A 15,791-nucleotide genomic window follows, 5' to 3' on the forward strand; every position below is an offset into this window, starting at 1 on the left:
GACCACATTTCCATACAGCAAACAACATTGGATTCATTCCATAAGTAAATTATTTAGATAGAATTTTGCTCAGAAAAGAATTCTGGAAGTTTGGTACCAGCATTGATTAATAAAGAACAGAGAAACTTTTCATCCTGTTTTCTAGAAGCAGTTAGGTCGCTGTTCCTAAGGCATTCCTAGCTATATTGAATAACTGGCCATTTTTAGTTTATTGAAAGAAAATTAACAAAAAACTCTCTTACCCTCTGTGACTTTTGTGTTACATAATACATTCGGAGTAGACAGCTAATTCTCTGCAACTATGAACTGCATATATTATCAGAAGGTAATTTTAACATTGTCACTTGCTCTGTTTTTAAGACTTATAAACCCAACAGAATTCCTGTTTTTTTCAGATTCTGTTTTGGGGCGATTTTAAATATTCAGCCTAATTATCAGAAGTGAGAGGCACCTTCACCAAAGTTGGACTGAAATGCTCTGACCCAACAGTTTTAGTCTTAGTTATAGTACTTCTTACTCTGAACTAACAAGCAAAGCATAGGAGGAATGTGCATTCTCTTTATACACCTGAAGAGAAAATACACTTCATTAATAGCTGATCCACCACCTGTAGGAATTCAGATGCAAGAATGTAGGCTTAGGCATTTTTGCAGTAGTGCAGGAGATTAAAATAACTGACCACTAGGTGGAAAGGCTAAACTGAGGAAGCAAGTGCTTGGAGAGAGAGAAGAAAGAATAAAAGTTATTTCCCTCATTCCACTTTTACTTATAGTAATTCAAACAGGGATGAATTAGCTGCTAAATTGTTCAGGATTTTAGCTGTGGCTGATGCATTTTATACACTCTGTTGCTAGCAAGCTGTTATAGTTAAAAATTAGTATTGTTCCTTAGACTTAAAGTAATGAATATGACTCAGGAATTTCAGGGCAAAATAATCTTCATTAGTAATGAATACTGACCTCTTCCTAATTTCCTGGTTTTGTTAATCTTTCTTTTCTATAATTTTATTAGTACTTTTATTTTTTTTATTTTATTATCACTTGTTTTTTATTAGCTAATTTATGAAGGCATTTAATAAGACTTGCACAAGAAGTAAATTTATTTCCCTTTCTTGCTCTTCCACTTCCTTGATTTTTAGCTTTTGGACTTCCTGGATCAACATCCTTTTTCGTTCACCCCTTTGATTCAGAGGTCTTTGGAGTTTGCTGTAAGCTATGTTTTCACAGAGGCTGGTGAAGGAATTGTCTTTGAGCGGTTTATTGTACAGTGCATGAATCTCATTAAGATGATTGTGAAAAATTATGCTTACAAGCCATCAAAAAATATTGAAGGTACCGCTGCTGTTTGCTTGAAACATTTTTTTGTATCTTGAGAAACATTTTGCTACTTGTTCCCGACAGTAAAATACCTTGAAGACATTCTTTTGAAGTGCTTCATGTTTTAATAGGTAGTAATGTATGCTTCTGTGTCTATATTGATAATTCTTATTTTGAGGGTCAAAGTGTTAATCTATATAGACATTGACTTGCTAAAGTAATTATAAATTTACAAAAAGCATTAATATCTTTGTTGATTATTTTAGGTGTTTTTTAACTAATTTTTAAAAGTATTGAGGTATGTAATTTTGTTTATTTTAATCAAATGATTTGATGAATCCCTTTAGAAATATTTGATAAAATGAGGTAATTAACTGCTGTAATTAACTGTAATTGCTGTAATAAACTGATACCAGTACTCTGAAATACAGAAACACAGTGAATTTGACATGCAGTTGAAGATGAAGCAGTTTACATGCTCTGCTTTGTAGAACTGTTCCACTCTGAATCTTCATAAACTGCAGTATCTACAAATAATGAAATATACAATTGAGCAATATTAAAAAAACCCAACAACTTTCCGTATTATTTTTACATCTGATAAATGAGTACATTGCATCATTCTCTTTCTAAATTTTTTGGGGAAAAAAAGCTATAGCATTTGACCTTTTGTGAACTGGGTGATAAAATTAGAGTACAACATTTATTTTTCTTAAGTTTTGACTGACACACCCACTGTATAGTGCACAGTATTTGTTTTTATTGTTGCTTTCTTTAACCAGTATTAAATCCTAAAAGCCCTAAGTTATTCTTGAGTGTATTTGGATACATTTCTGAATAGATACAAATGAAACTTTCTTTGAGGTCTGTGCATTTTTATATTCAATTTTAGGTAAACAATTTTTCTTTTCATCTACATACTAGCTGAGAAGCATTATAACTACTTTTTGAAGTCCTAATGACTCTTAAGTCTAATTGTACTGCTAGAGAACTCTCTTAAAAGTAAATGAGTGTAGGATTTTAGTTTTCTTAAAAAAAGTACCACCTGGAAGCCTGTTATGGAAGTCTGCCATAAAAATTTAATTTTTCTTTTTTTTTATCTGAGGATAAGAATTTCTGCTCTATTGGTTTCTTTCTAATTTTACTAGACTACTGTTTGATCATTAAGCTACTTAATTGCAGTTTGGAATTTTCTGTGTTCTATTTCAGATAGCAGTCCTGAAACTCTTGAAGCACATAAGATAAAGACAGCCTTTTTCACATATCCGACACTAATGGAAATTTGTAGGAGATTAGTCACTCACTATTTTCTGCTAACAAAGGAAGAATTAGCCATGTGGGAAGAGGACCCTGAAGGCTTCAGTAAGAAACGTGTTGACTAGTTGCTTGCAGTTTATTTAGATATTAGTATAAGAGTTTCTATCCACATTGCCTCTACAAATTGCTTACTTGCAATATTGGCTACTTATTTTCTTTGTTCTTGTTGTGTGGACAAATATTCCCTCTAGAGATTATTTTCATAGCAAGAGATTTTTCAGTATTCTACAATATCCATGTATTTAAATATTAAACTTTATTTGAACCATAGCTGAAATAATACTTTTTCCTTTTCCTTGTGAAATAATAGCTGTAGAAGAGACAGGAGGAGATTCCTGGAAGTACAGTCTCAGAGTAAGTATTTCAATTTGAGGGAAAAACATTCAGTATTTCAGCATGCATTTCTTGATGGTCTTGTAAGTGAGAGAGATGATATTTGGTAGAAAGATTAGCTTGTGCTTTACAAAAAAACCTTCAGTTCAAGAAATTTCCTTAGAATTTGTTCCTTTGTCAGTGTTCAGCGAGACTGAGATACACTGAAAAACTATTCACTTCATATTTTAAGAGGGAAAAGGAGTTTGCGTCAGCATTTGTATTGTGTAGTATCTGGTGATGATTAAACCCAGTGGAAGTTGTCCCTTCTTTAAAATGTTAACTGGTACTCTGACATCCTTAGACATAGTGAATAAAGAAAGTTTGATGCGTCTGTATGAACATTTTAGTTCAGATCAGAAGCACGCTGTTGTAGTCAGTCTCCCAGTTACTGCTGCTGTGGTTGGCTTTGCAAAGAGATTTCAATTTACTTGCTGAGTTGCTTTCATTTTAAAACTAACAAACCTAACCCTGTGCATGTAGTGTGTTCTAAATGCAACTCAGAGGATTCAGCTAGAGCTAGTCCAAGAAGAGACTGACATACCTATGGTGTGGTCACTGGCTTTTCAAAATCAGCTGTTTCACTCCACAGATCCATTGTTGTTTTACTGCAGAACTGGCTGACACAGATACAGCCATCAAACTCTCACTAGAGTTAAGTATATTGTTGAGTAGGAAGAGTGGTATTTCATGTAATACTAGTTTTGCTACAGTATGTTGCATAATATGACCCTTGGTGCAAGATATTCAGCACTTAAAATTTTAGCATAAAATGTATTTTAGTTTTCTTTGTTTTGCTAGATTCTGAACCAGATGTTTTAATTTTTCAGCCATGCACAGAAGTTCTTTTTATTGATATTTTCCATGAATATAATCAGACTCTTACCCCTGTGCTTTTAGAAATGGTTCACAGTTTGCAAGGTACGTTCTATAAAAATAAAGGAACTTTAAAATGTACAATTCTTTTTATTCCCTTTTTTCAACTGTTAAACAATTATACCATGTGGTATCTAATTTTTTTTATATAGCATTTTAATATTTTAAAATTATTTCTAAATAATAATAGTCCTTGTTAAGGACTGCAAAGGAAAACGCAGTGTGTGTCTAGGAAGAGGAGGAAATGCTAAGATTCTTTGCTTTCTGTCATAACTGGTTTTGGTGACTGAAAAATATCGGGATACTTCTACTTTCATGAGGTTTTGGGCTTTCTTAAGAATGGTCAATAAACTTAATAAATTCTGTAAGTTGTTTTTTACTGGAACTTTCCAGTTCAAATATTGCAAGGCAATTTATGGTAATTTCCCCATGTTTCTGCAACAATCTTGGGGGAAAAAAAAACAACTTTAAAAGAAAAAGGTCAACTTATGCTGCCTTTTTGGAGAGTCTAGAAGACTTTATAAATTTGAAGAATCTGCTTTAAAAATTGAGTGGTTTTCTGTATCTGAAAAGTGAAGTCTTCATAGACTGAGCAGTCATTCAAGTTTTTTTTCTCTTCTATGCTATGATTCTTTGCTCCAAAACTTAGTTTTATAGTGTCCACAAAAGACAGTGGTGTTAGCTGCTGCTTTGTTTTCCCTGTCATTTCAGCTTGGGTTGTTTCCCCAGGTTGTATCTTAGCTGACTTAAAATATTTTATATTTGAGCTTCTCAGAATGGATCAGGACATTCTATTAAATGGCAATAAATACTAATTTTCTGAGGGTGGGTTCCAGCTTCACAGAATCTCTTCATAAAATGTTTGTAAGTTTCAGTTTGCTGTGCTGCAATACTGGGAATGGTAAAAATTTTCCTTACATGGTTGACAGTTATTTTGTTTTTCAAGAGTTATGGAAGTTAATACTTCCATGCTAGAAGGTACACGTATACTTTTTAATTGCTCTCAAAGCCCCTAGTAGCCATTTCTGCATGTTTTCAACTCAAAAGTTACTGTTGGAAGTATTACATGATGCTAAGAATTCATTAATTCTTAAGATTTTGGAAAATCTTTACATATACATTTTAAGTACACATGCATATATATATATATATATATATATAAAGTATACAGGAACTAGGTCTAGGTCTCTATTGGAAATGATACCACATGGCTGGCAATCTTCAACACATGCTTCTGACTGACTTACCTGTTGCTGTTAAAAATGTTCAGCTCTGAAGGAGCCAGTCAAAAAGAATTTACGAGAGCAGAGATTTGATTTTAGTATCTTCATTGAAAAAAGTATCCAAACTGAAGTAACTGAACTTGTGAATAAAACAGAAATGGCAAAGCAGTCAATTCACGGTTTACTTGTTTAAAGAGTATAAGTGCAAAGCTGCTTCTATTCCTTGCTTAGTTATACCCTTTTTTCTTTATTTTGTCTTGTAGGATCTACCAACATGGAAGACACCAGTGCTATACTGATTAAAGATGCTGGTAAATTAAATTTTACTTTACCCTTGAAGTAACAGAGCCTCTTTTGTGTATGTGCTTGACTTCTTAAAAATATATGAAGAATTTCAAGACTTTTTTGTATTTGGAAAGTAGTCTGAATCCTGTTTCTGTTTTCACTTGATGCCAGTCTTCACTTTTCAAAATGCTTATATAAAATACGGTGATTTTTTCAACTTCTTTTGTGAAACAAGCCCTTAGACAGTCTCCCTTACTGTCCTGTCCTTTCCTCTCTGCAAATAAATGAGTTACAGTGTTTCCATGGAGACATTTTGTCCCATTTGCGAGTAAGAAGATTTTATGGCATAAGAAAAAGGTTATCTAAGACATCTGATGGATCCATTCTTGATTTTAGCGTAAGATCTTAATTATTTTATGGATTTTAAGAGTCTGAATTTTCTTCTTATACTAAAATTTCCTCCAGAGTTCCCTTTACCATGGTTTGATACTATCTTTTCAGAAAAATGTGCTTTAGTTTTGTTTTCAATATTATGTTCAGGTTATAAAAATATGTTTTTGAAACTTAAATTAGTCTGATTAATTAGTGTTAAAAAATAAACATTTTGTCATACAGTAAGCGTAACTTATTATTTTTCCCCAGTGTATAATGCGGTTGGACTGGCTGCTTATGAACTATTTGATAGTGTGGATTTTGATCAGTGGTTTAAAAATCAACTGTTAGCAGAACTACAGGTTTCTCATAACAGGTAAAAACCTTGGTTTGTTATGCCTTCATAATGTAAATATGAACCAATGATGCCAATTTGGTAAGGTATAATGTCTAATAATTGCAGACTTGAAAAAACACTCAGTATTTAAGCATATCTCCTAAATGAGCAGAGGAATGAAATACACGTAGAAAAACTATACAGTCCAGAAGTGACGGTGTACCTGACAGTTTAACTGTTGTGTGGTGGATACTTCCGAGGTTTTGTAAAATCATTGGAAGTCTGTCTTCTTGTTTGTATTTGAGTTGACTAAACTTTCTCAGGACAACCACCTTTGCTCATTTAAAGAAAGATACTTAGGCCTTCTGAGACCTCAGAGCCCTTTAAGCTGTGAAGTCTTAAAGGAAATCTGTGGAAATACTCTCTGTAAAGCTGTAGGTTAGCCAAAATAGTGATTTGTTCTTCTCTCCTAGTTTATTAGAAGTCCTTTGTAGACTTCAGTTAATTTTGCCTGCAATGAAATGGGGAAGTCAGGATTTGAGCTCTCTTGTAAAGTGTGAATGATTAAAGGCTGGTTCTATGTAAAGTGTATTATGTAGCCCATCTCCTGTGGGTTTTCCTTCCCACTAGACTTCCCTTCATTTGGATGACCTTCGCTAGAGTACCATTTTTTTAGTCTAGCAGATATCGCAGGGTATATTGAAAGACCAGTTTTGGCATCTCAGTACAGACAGGGCTGTCTGTCTCTTCAACTGACTAGAAGACAGTTTTCTTCCCTATTCCTCAAACTGTCTCTTGTCTTTCAGGGGAAGTACAGTCACTGCTATTGTGTGGTCTAATCCTCATCAGATGAGTTCCAAATCACCCTTTGACTCTGAACAAGTGTGTCCTGTTTTTCTCATTATTCATTAGCAGTGACCCCTAATGTCCTTTGAAGAATTTTACTGTTCTTTTCTTCTACATTTGCAATTCATCTTACCAGACATAATTGCTATCTGAAATATAAGCTAATTTGTTTCCTAGTACCTTCAGGGAGCTAATGTAAGTTGTAAATTGTTTTCCATAATGAGATGCTAGCCAGCTTTTTTTATTTATTTCCAAATGCCTCTTAGCTTGCATTACAAATACAGTTCAATTTAATGTAGATTGGAAGACTCTGCTAAGCATACTAATATTAAATGCTTATTTTCCTTACAATACGCTTAAAAAAAATAAATTATTTACTTTTGAATGTATGACCTTACTTCAGAGCCACAGAATAATTGCCACAGTTGTTTACCTGGCATCTCCTAATGTTTTCATTCTTTTTCTCACTAGTCTCTTTTTCCCCTCTGTATGATTTTTGTATGAACTTCACCCTGCTACCAGTGGCCAGTCACTCTAATGGCTAGAGTAAATGTCAGAAGAGCAGGGGGAAAAAAAAAATAAATTGTGTATGTGATCGATCTTTTGTTCTTGTGCCGCACCAGCACCCATCTCTGAATGAAGCTGCTATGGTATTTGTAGCACATGGTCACTTAGACATTTTTATGCCATCTACCCGTATAGCATAAGCAAAACTGACAGAAGTCTTCTCTGGTTGATACAGTTGTATTTGCAGCAGGGAATACATCTGATCTAACAATTTGGTTGGTATTTATGATATCCCAGGATGAAATTCCTGTGGGGACAAAAGCATGCAGTAGAAAGTGTCCAGAATTGTAAAGCCTTGTTTGCTGGAGCTGCTTCAACTGCCAGTGTCACTGGAGACCACTCTAGCAGTAAGGGAGATGGTGTTAGTAGCTTGAATGAAGTTCTGGTTTAATGATAGCTTCAGGAACACATACGCAGTTCAAATAAGGCTTTTTGGAAGGTATGATTTGGTGTCCCACAGTATGTCCTATGTAGATTAGCATGCTTGTTCACACACTGGCTCGTGTTTGGAAATGCACAACTTAGGTGTTATCTGAAGGTACCATAAAGTTTGCTGTGTTTTGTTTTCTTTGAATGTTTCTTTGTTGATAGCAAGTCAGCAAACCATGACCATAGCAGTTGGAGAACGATGGGATTAATGAAAAAATATCCTTAAAGATTTTTAGAAACATTTTATTGCCAAATGTATCACTTGCCATAATGCTTGGATTAGTATTGATTAATGAGAAACTTTTCATAATTTGAGTAGTTTACTGCATACAATTTTTTGCAGTAATTCAATCTTAAAACAATTTTTCCTGCTGAGAAAGTATTGTTGTGACACTTGGTGTCAAGTAAGATGCTTCAGACTCTTAAAGCTACCATCTTATGATTATTGGAAGAGAAGCTGCCTTATTTTGGAATACAGTCACTTTTCCCATGTGGACTTTAGGTCTAGAAGGCTCAATCAGCTTGTACTTAGTGTGTGCTCTTAGTGTACAAGCTAATGATGTTATAAGAGGAGACCTTTTCCCTGAAGTAGTGGATCTAGGAAAGATAGGACTTAAAAAATGAGCACCTATGAGCAGAAGAATTTCTAGAAACTGAAGTCCTTTTAAAAAAAACAGCCAAAACCAAACCAAACAAAAAACCCCTGAACATACGTGTGTCATCCCCCCCTTTTTCTTACCTAACTTTATATTTCTGCAAGTTAAACATTTAAATCTGAACTACTCTTCCTCATCAACTTTTATAATCAGTGGAGAAAAATAGCAGCTCTATGGAATGGTTTTCTCTGTCATTGTGTTAGGCAATTCAGTTCATTGTTGTTCTAGTTCTTACTTCGTCCTGTTTGGGACAGCTCTCAAGCTGTTTGATTTACCTGCTTGTTGAAACAGTGGTGAAAGATTAGGTAAAGTCAGCTCTTTCTAAGAACAGCTTTAAACTGATGACATGAGATACTCTGGCAGTTTCTGTAATGTAGCACTTAATTTTACATTTTTAAATTGTATCTGGTCTAATGTTTTACACATAAAAAGAATGTCAGGGGGAAAATGCTAGAAAGTCTGATGAAAGCAGTAGATGTTACAATGGCAGGAATACATGTAAGATTTATTTTTATTTTTTTGGTCTGCTATATGCAGAATAGACTTTATGTCTAGTGAGAGCTTCAAGATTCAGCCATTTAGGATGAAAATTATCTTGTTCAGACTGAGCTGGTGTTTCCTGAGCCTTCCAGTGAAGAATTTTGATGAAAAAGATTTTTCATCTAAGTTCTAAAGTTGGTCTTGACAAACAAAATGCTTTAACAATTTTGGTGGGATAATGTCTTTCTAATAATTCTTATCTTTCTTTTTCATCAAAGTATTTGATAATGTTAAGTATATTGAATTAATAAGTACAATTATTTTTTTTCTTACTTCTAAAGATACAAACCAATACGCCGAAGAGTAATTTGGCTAATTGGACAGTGGATTTCTGTAAAATTCAAATCAGACTTGAGACCTATGTTATATGAGGCAATTCGTAACTTGCTTCAAGACCAAGACTTAGTGGTAAGTATGTTTTGTGTTTTGGATTATACTTTTGTTCTGTAAACACAGGCGGAACATAAATACCGTACCTTATGTAAACTTGATTTAAAATTTCATAGCATCACACGTTAAAGTCTGTTGTGTCTTGCAAAGGATAATCTGGTGGAAAGTTGTTGGGGTGGAGATTATGAACATTAAGGTCAAAGACCTGAAACATGTCCTTAGGTGGTGATGGCTTCGAAGGGAAAATGAATGGAAATAGCAACAGTCTGTTTTTTCTAAAAATAAAGTTGTGAAGTGTCTCAAGATAAATAATTTATTTAAAAAATATTTTGTATAGATAAAACAGGGTTTTTCTATGAGTATTCCCTGCATTATACAGTATTACTTATGCATAAAAATATTTATCTGCTAGCAGAATATGATAAATGGCATTGGTTGCTAAGCTAGTTGAGTACAATTCAGCACTCAGCTGAATTTTCAGTTGAAATTTCAGTCAACCAGCAGATTGAGTGGAGTTGGGAAGCTGGTTTTGCATTTGTTTCTTTTCTTTTTAAACAAGCAGACCTAGTGGCCAGTAAATAGTACAAAAACATATAGCTAGCTTGCTGGTTACATATTAGTAATTGGCAGTCGTCACAGTGATTTCTGTGATTCCAGACAGCTTTAGCAGAGTAAGATACATTTAGTGCTTTCTGAGCATCTGAACATCTAGCAGGGAAGAACACTTTAGCTTGTTGTGTTTAGCTGGTTCTGTACTTTTTGGGTGACAGCAAGCCATGAGATAATCCCCAGTTAAACACCCTCTCTATTGCAAGGGTTTTTGTCATAGGCTAGATACCCTCTTATTTAATCTTCTCTTGACCTTCATGAAGGTTTTGTATGAGAAGCTTCTCCAAGTGGTAGCACTTTATCAGTGCCAATTAAACTATAAATGATACTAAGATGAAAGGAAATGAAAATGTTTGAGTTGAACTAACTACATTTCTTAGATAATGACAGACCACGTAGAATGATTCAATTGCCAAAACGGCAACTGATAAGATACTGTGTTGGTAATCAAAATATGTAATGGACATATACATGATGCTTCTTGATTTTTGTCTTCCAGGTCCGTATCGAGACAGCTAGGACACTGAAGTTAAATATCCTTTTATCAGGAAAGATGTTTGATTAGTCCTTTATTCATCATTAGTGGAAAATAAACTATTTTAAGCTTACTGCCAGATTCTTCAAATTATAATTTTTGTGTATCTATGGAATATTTGCTTATTTGAGTCTCATATCCATCTGCAGTCTGTATTATTTTTCCTTAATGGTTGTTTACCTGTAGATGACTTCGAGTTCAGAAGTGACCAGTTCTTACCAGTAAGAGCATATTGTGATGAGCAGATAGATTCATAGAGGAAAGCAGGATAACAATATTTTAAAATTTCATTTTAAACCACACTATTTAGTAATAAGTACATGTTTAGGAATTTTTTGAGTCTTCATAAGCCAAAACATGTAAAGAGTGATACTGCTGCTAAGGTTGCTAATATGTGACATACAGACAGACAATTCAAAACCTTTTAGTATGATGATGATTATAACTTCTCAGTATTGTGTTTAGTACTATATGTACTATGTGTTACCAGGTGCTGTTTCTTCATGCTAAGACAATATGAATGCAGTCTTTAACAAATAAGTCTCCACATTAATGTGACTTTGCAATGTCCCTGTTTCACACAGCACTTTCCAAGCTGCTCTTTCACACAAATATTAAATATAAATGTGTGATTAAAATAGTGTCTTTAAAATGTAGACTTTTTGTCTCCTGCATTTGTGTTCTTTACAGTGTTCATTAGTGTTGTCAGTGAGTAAACAATGAAATTTTGTCTATAAATACAGCAAAGATCTATTTTGATCGCTTAGATCTGACAGATTGTTTTTCCTCTCAATGATTACGACTTCTATATTGATTGCCACTCTTTTGAGAAAAAATAAAAATGCAGAATGCCTCTGCACTGTAAACATGGCAATTGTTTAAGGTGTCTTTTTCAATGCAATATATAAATTTTATCTAATGACCCATAGCAGGAATACTGTTCCTTTTCGTCGACCCTGATAAAAGTGCTTCTTTTAGCAGGAGGGTCTTCGGCTTTACAGTATTTTATCTGTCAAGTAACGTTTACACTTACTAAACATGAAAGTATATGTGTTCAGATGGATCACGTTTGAACTGTTATGTACGAGCATATCTTGGCCTCTTGTTCAGTCATTGACTAGCTAGTGTGTGTTCTTCCAAATAAGTGAGTCACATTTTGCACACTTAAGTGTCTTTCAAACTTGGGAGATGTTTTAGAGTTGTAAGTCTACAGGAAGATAATTCATGTCACAGATTTTGTTTTTGATGGTCTAATCTGTAGTTGTTTATATTTTTTTTAGTATCTGGAATCCATGTTTACGCTGCTCTTCCAGCTACTTCAGGAAGTAAACCAGTGTGACACCAAAATGCATGTTCTTCACGTTCTGTCTTGTGTGATTGAAAGAGTAAATATACAGGTATTTTTAAATAGATTTCAGTGTTACTTTTGTACTAAGAACATGGAAGAGGATTTGATGGCTTTGGCTTATACAAAAATAGTAGAAAAATGTCATCAATTAATAGGCTGGTTCTTGTAGTCGTAGATGCCTGAGATACTTACATTACTTGGCTCTTATTTATTTATTTATTTTCTTGATGTTCTTTATTTATTTATTACTGCCTTTCTTTACTGTATACTTTTGCATTGATTTATTTTTTAGAGTATAGAAAGACTTTCACTGCTCTTTGCCTTGCTTGCAGGTTTTGGTTTTTTTTCTTCTTATTATAATTGTTTCATCTTAATCTGAAGTAGTATTTTATTAAATCTTACCAAAAGAGATATTTTAGGGGACAAAATGTTTCACACTCCTACGGACTATGCAGCTAAATGTGCAGTGGTTTAATGGCACTGGTATGGATCATGATAGCCTATACAGCTCTCTCCTTAACTACATGAAAAGTTCAAGTTCACGTTAGGAATTTTCAGCACTTCTTTCTTAGTGTAAAAATATATTCTTCAGCTTATGCATAAAGAAATTGAATATGCTTTTTCAGAATTAAAGAATACACTGTCAAATGCTGTTGTCTCAGGGTTTTTTGTGTAGTTTTTTTTGTTTGTTTGGGGTTTGTTTTTTGTTGTTTTTTTGTGGGGATATTTTTGTGGTATTATTTTATTAAGGGCAGAGATAGTGCATGATTTTGAGCTTATCTCCTTTTTCTACAAGTGATGCTGTTTGAGAGCCAAATGAAGCTTTCCTAATTGTCCCTTGTATGAAAATGTAGGAAAAGTCAACTTCATAGCAGATCTGCCTAGATCAGCTAGAGAAGCAGCAGGAAAAACAAGCTGAGAATGAACTTTTGAGTCTGTTTAGGCTAATTCCTAATTATATACTTTGGAAGACAAATAGATTAACCTTTTACTATTGTGGAAGAAATTAATCATCATAGAAGAAGTAAAGTCAGGTCAGACCTCTGGAGGTTAAGTAGTACAATCCCTGCTCAAAGCACTGGTAACTAGACATTATTCAGCATTATTTTTATTTTACTGGGACTGTTTCTGTCTTCTTAAAGGATGCCATTATTAGGAATCCTGTCTAAGTGAAGAATATATTAGTAAGAAAATATCATTGGTTATCAAATAAAGTATTTTTTGTATTTATTTACTACGTAAGCCTGATTGCTCTACACAAAAGTTACCATAAGTAATACGTTCTTTCCAAAGCACTTTGCAGTCAGAAGTTGATGTAGTCACAGAGGATGTAATATTGTGCTTTAGGAAGAAGAAAGAGGAGTAAATCAAAACAAGCTCTATTTTTGCTATTAAATATTTCAGAAATTATTTTTGGGATAAATTAATGGCCTTGTTTCACACACAAATTTCTGTTCTGACTTTCAGATACGACCATATGTAGGATGTTTGGTTCAGTATTTACCACTCCTTTGGAAACAGAGTGAGGAGCACAATATGCTACGATGTGCCATTCTAACCACCCTGATCCATCTTGTCAAGGTAGGCGATCAGATTCACATAAATGTCATTTTCTCCTACAGTTTTCTCTCAGATGTGCCTGTGTGTTCTCTGTGGGCATATATATATACACATATATGTATAGGTAAAGTTAAGGTATATTATGGCTTTATAGTCTTACTTCTAAATTCTTTTCAGTCTTAGAATCATGATACTCTGATAGTGGAGGTAAGGATGGCTAATGTTAAGCACTTGCTTTTATTTCCAGGGGCTTGTTAAGTAAAAGCAGTTCTTCAGGTAGATTTGATTGTATTCTAGATGGTTTCAGTTTTGTAATCTTGGAACTGAACCTCCTTTAGTGACCTTGTAGTCTATGTTAAAAAGGTTGTTCTGGCTTCCTGTATTTCCCAGCCAGCATTAGGAGTGTTGGTCTCTTCTTATATTTGTTATGTATGGTTCTGAGTTGATTCTGCACATCTGTTCCCCTTTTGCTTTCCATTCAGCTCCAAAGGATGTGGAATTTGTACTTTGGTTGCAAGCTTTCTGTGAAGATGGGCAGTTTTTAAAACATAGGCCAAAATATGGGCCACCACAATGTTTCATTTTACCTGTTCTTTAAATTTGTGTCAAGTGTTGCTTGTTTAAATTATTGCTGTTAGATTTAACGCCTCTGAAGGCTGCTGTTGGCATTGACTAATTATGGGTCACATTTATTTAGTATTCAAACCTTTTTATTGTTATCACATTTAGCTTTTCTACTACTTTGATACCTCTTATGTCCTTTCACAGTGATCTTTGTAACATTTTTATATAGCGTACTGAGAATAGAGGTGAACATAGAGATTCTCAGACAATTGTTTTTCTGTAAACCTGTCATTTTTTTTCTTAAATAACTGTGTTGTGGAGAACTTTTCCTTTCCAAAATATATTGCTTGCATCTATCAATATTAGGTTTGATTTTTCCATAGTGGTTTATTTAACTAAGTTTGTTTAGTTCACTTAGTGTCTTCCAGTTCTCAAAGCTAAAGAAATCTAGGTAATTTTTGGTCCCAGACTTTGCCATATAACGTTAATAGCTGTGTTGACCAACATTGTACCTAAATGGAAATTGCTGGTAATCTGTGGTCAGATAAGTGAATTTTGACCTTTTGGAATCACACAATCATTTAGATTGGAAAAGACTCTGAAGATTATGGAGTCCAACACTTAACCTAGCAAACTACAAAGTCCACCACTAAATGATATCCCCCTAAAGCACCACTTCTACATGTCTTTTAAATAACCTCCGGGATGGAGCCTTCACAACTTTCCTGGGCAGCCTGTTCTAGTTCCTGACAATCCTTTCAGTGAATACATTTTTCCTAATATTCAATCTAAGCTTCCCCTTGAGCAACTTGAGGCTGTTTCCTCTTGTTCTATTACTTGCTTCTTGAGAGACAAGACTGACACCCACCTCACTACGACGTCTTTTCAGGTAGTTCTAGAGAGTGGTAAGATCTCTCCTGAGCCTCCTCCAGGCTAAACAGTCCTAGTTTCCTCAGCCACTCATCATAAGACTTGTGCTCTAGACTCTTCACCAGCTTTGTTGACCTTCTCTGGCTGTGCTTCAGCAACTCAATGTCCTTGTAGTGAAAGGCCCAAAACTGAACACAATGTTTCGAGTTCAGTCTCTTCAGTGCTGAATATTTCCCTAGTCCTATTGGCCACACTATTTTTGATGGAAGCCAGGATGCTTCTTGGTCACCTGGACACAGTGCTGGCTCATATTCAGCCACTGTCAGTCAACAGCCCCAGGTCCTTTTCCTCTGGGCAGCATTCCAACCACTCTGCCCCAAGCCTGTAGCATTGCATGAGGTTGTTGTGACTCAAGGGCAGGATCCAACACTCAGCCTAGTTGAACCTCATACAGTTGGCTTTGACACATCAGTCCAACCTGTCCAGATCCCTCTGCAGAGCCTTCCTATCAACACTCCAACCCAACTTGGTGTTACCTGCAAACTTACTGAGAGTGCACTTGATCCCCTCACCCAGGTTACTGAAAAAGATATTAAAGAGAACTGGCCCCAGTACTAAACCCTAGGGAACACCATGGGTGACCAGCCACCAACTGGATTGAACTCTGTTCATCACAGGTCTTTGGGCCTGGCCATCCAGCCAGTGTTTTACCCAGAGAAGTGTACACTTGTGCAACCCATAAGCAGCCAGTTTCTTCAGGAGATTACTATGCAAAACTC

General features: G+C 34.8%; 1 protein-coding gene across 2 annotated transcripts in view; it reads left to right on the plus strand.

The window, feature by feature from the left end:
• IPO11 (importin 11) overlaps positions 1 to 15,791 on the plus strand; it is a 97,750-nt gene that overhangs the window by 35,020 nt on the left and 46,939 nt on the right. For both annotated transcript variants that reach the window (XM_051642571.1, XM_051642572.1), the window contains exons 12-22: positions 1,139 to 1,331; positions 2,526 to 2,678; positions 2,944 to 2,987; positions 3,836 to 3,926; positions 5,368 to 5,415; positions 6,032 to 6,137; positions 9,418 to 9,544; positions 10,635 to 10,668; positions 10,851 to 10,891; positions 11,951 to 12,067; positions 13,486 to 13,599. In XM_051642571.1, coding sequence (XP_051498531.1) covers positions 1,139 to 1,331; positions 2,526 to 2,678; positions 2,944 to 2,987; positions 3,836 to 3,926; positions 5,368 to 5,415; positions 6,032 to 6,137; positions 9,418 to 9,544; positions 10,635 to 10,668; positions 10,851 to 10,891; positions 11,951 to 12,067; positions 13,486 to 13,599 — 1,068 coding nt within the window. The remainder of the gene's footprint in view (positions 1 to 1,138; positions 1,332 to 2,525; positions 2,679 to 2,943; positions 2,988 to 3,835; positions 3,927 to 5,367; positions 5,416 to 6,031; positions 6,138 to 9,417; positions 9,545 to 10,634; positions 10,669 to 10,850; positions 10,892 to 11,950; positions 12,068 to 13,485; positions 13,600 to 15,791) is intronic.

Source organism: Apus apus, chromosome Z (genome assembly GCF_020740795.1).
Source record: "Apus apus isolate bApuApu2 chromosome Z, bApuApu2.pri.cur, whole genome shotgun sequence".
Lineage (NCBI taxonomy): Eukaryota > Metazoa > Chordata > Aves > Apodiformes > Apodidae > Apus > Apus apus.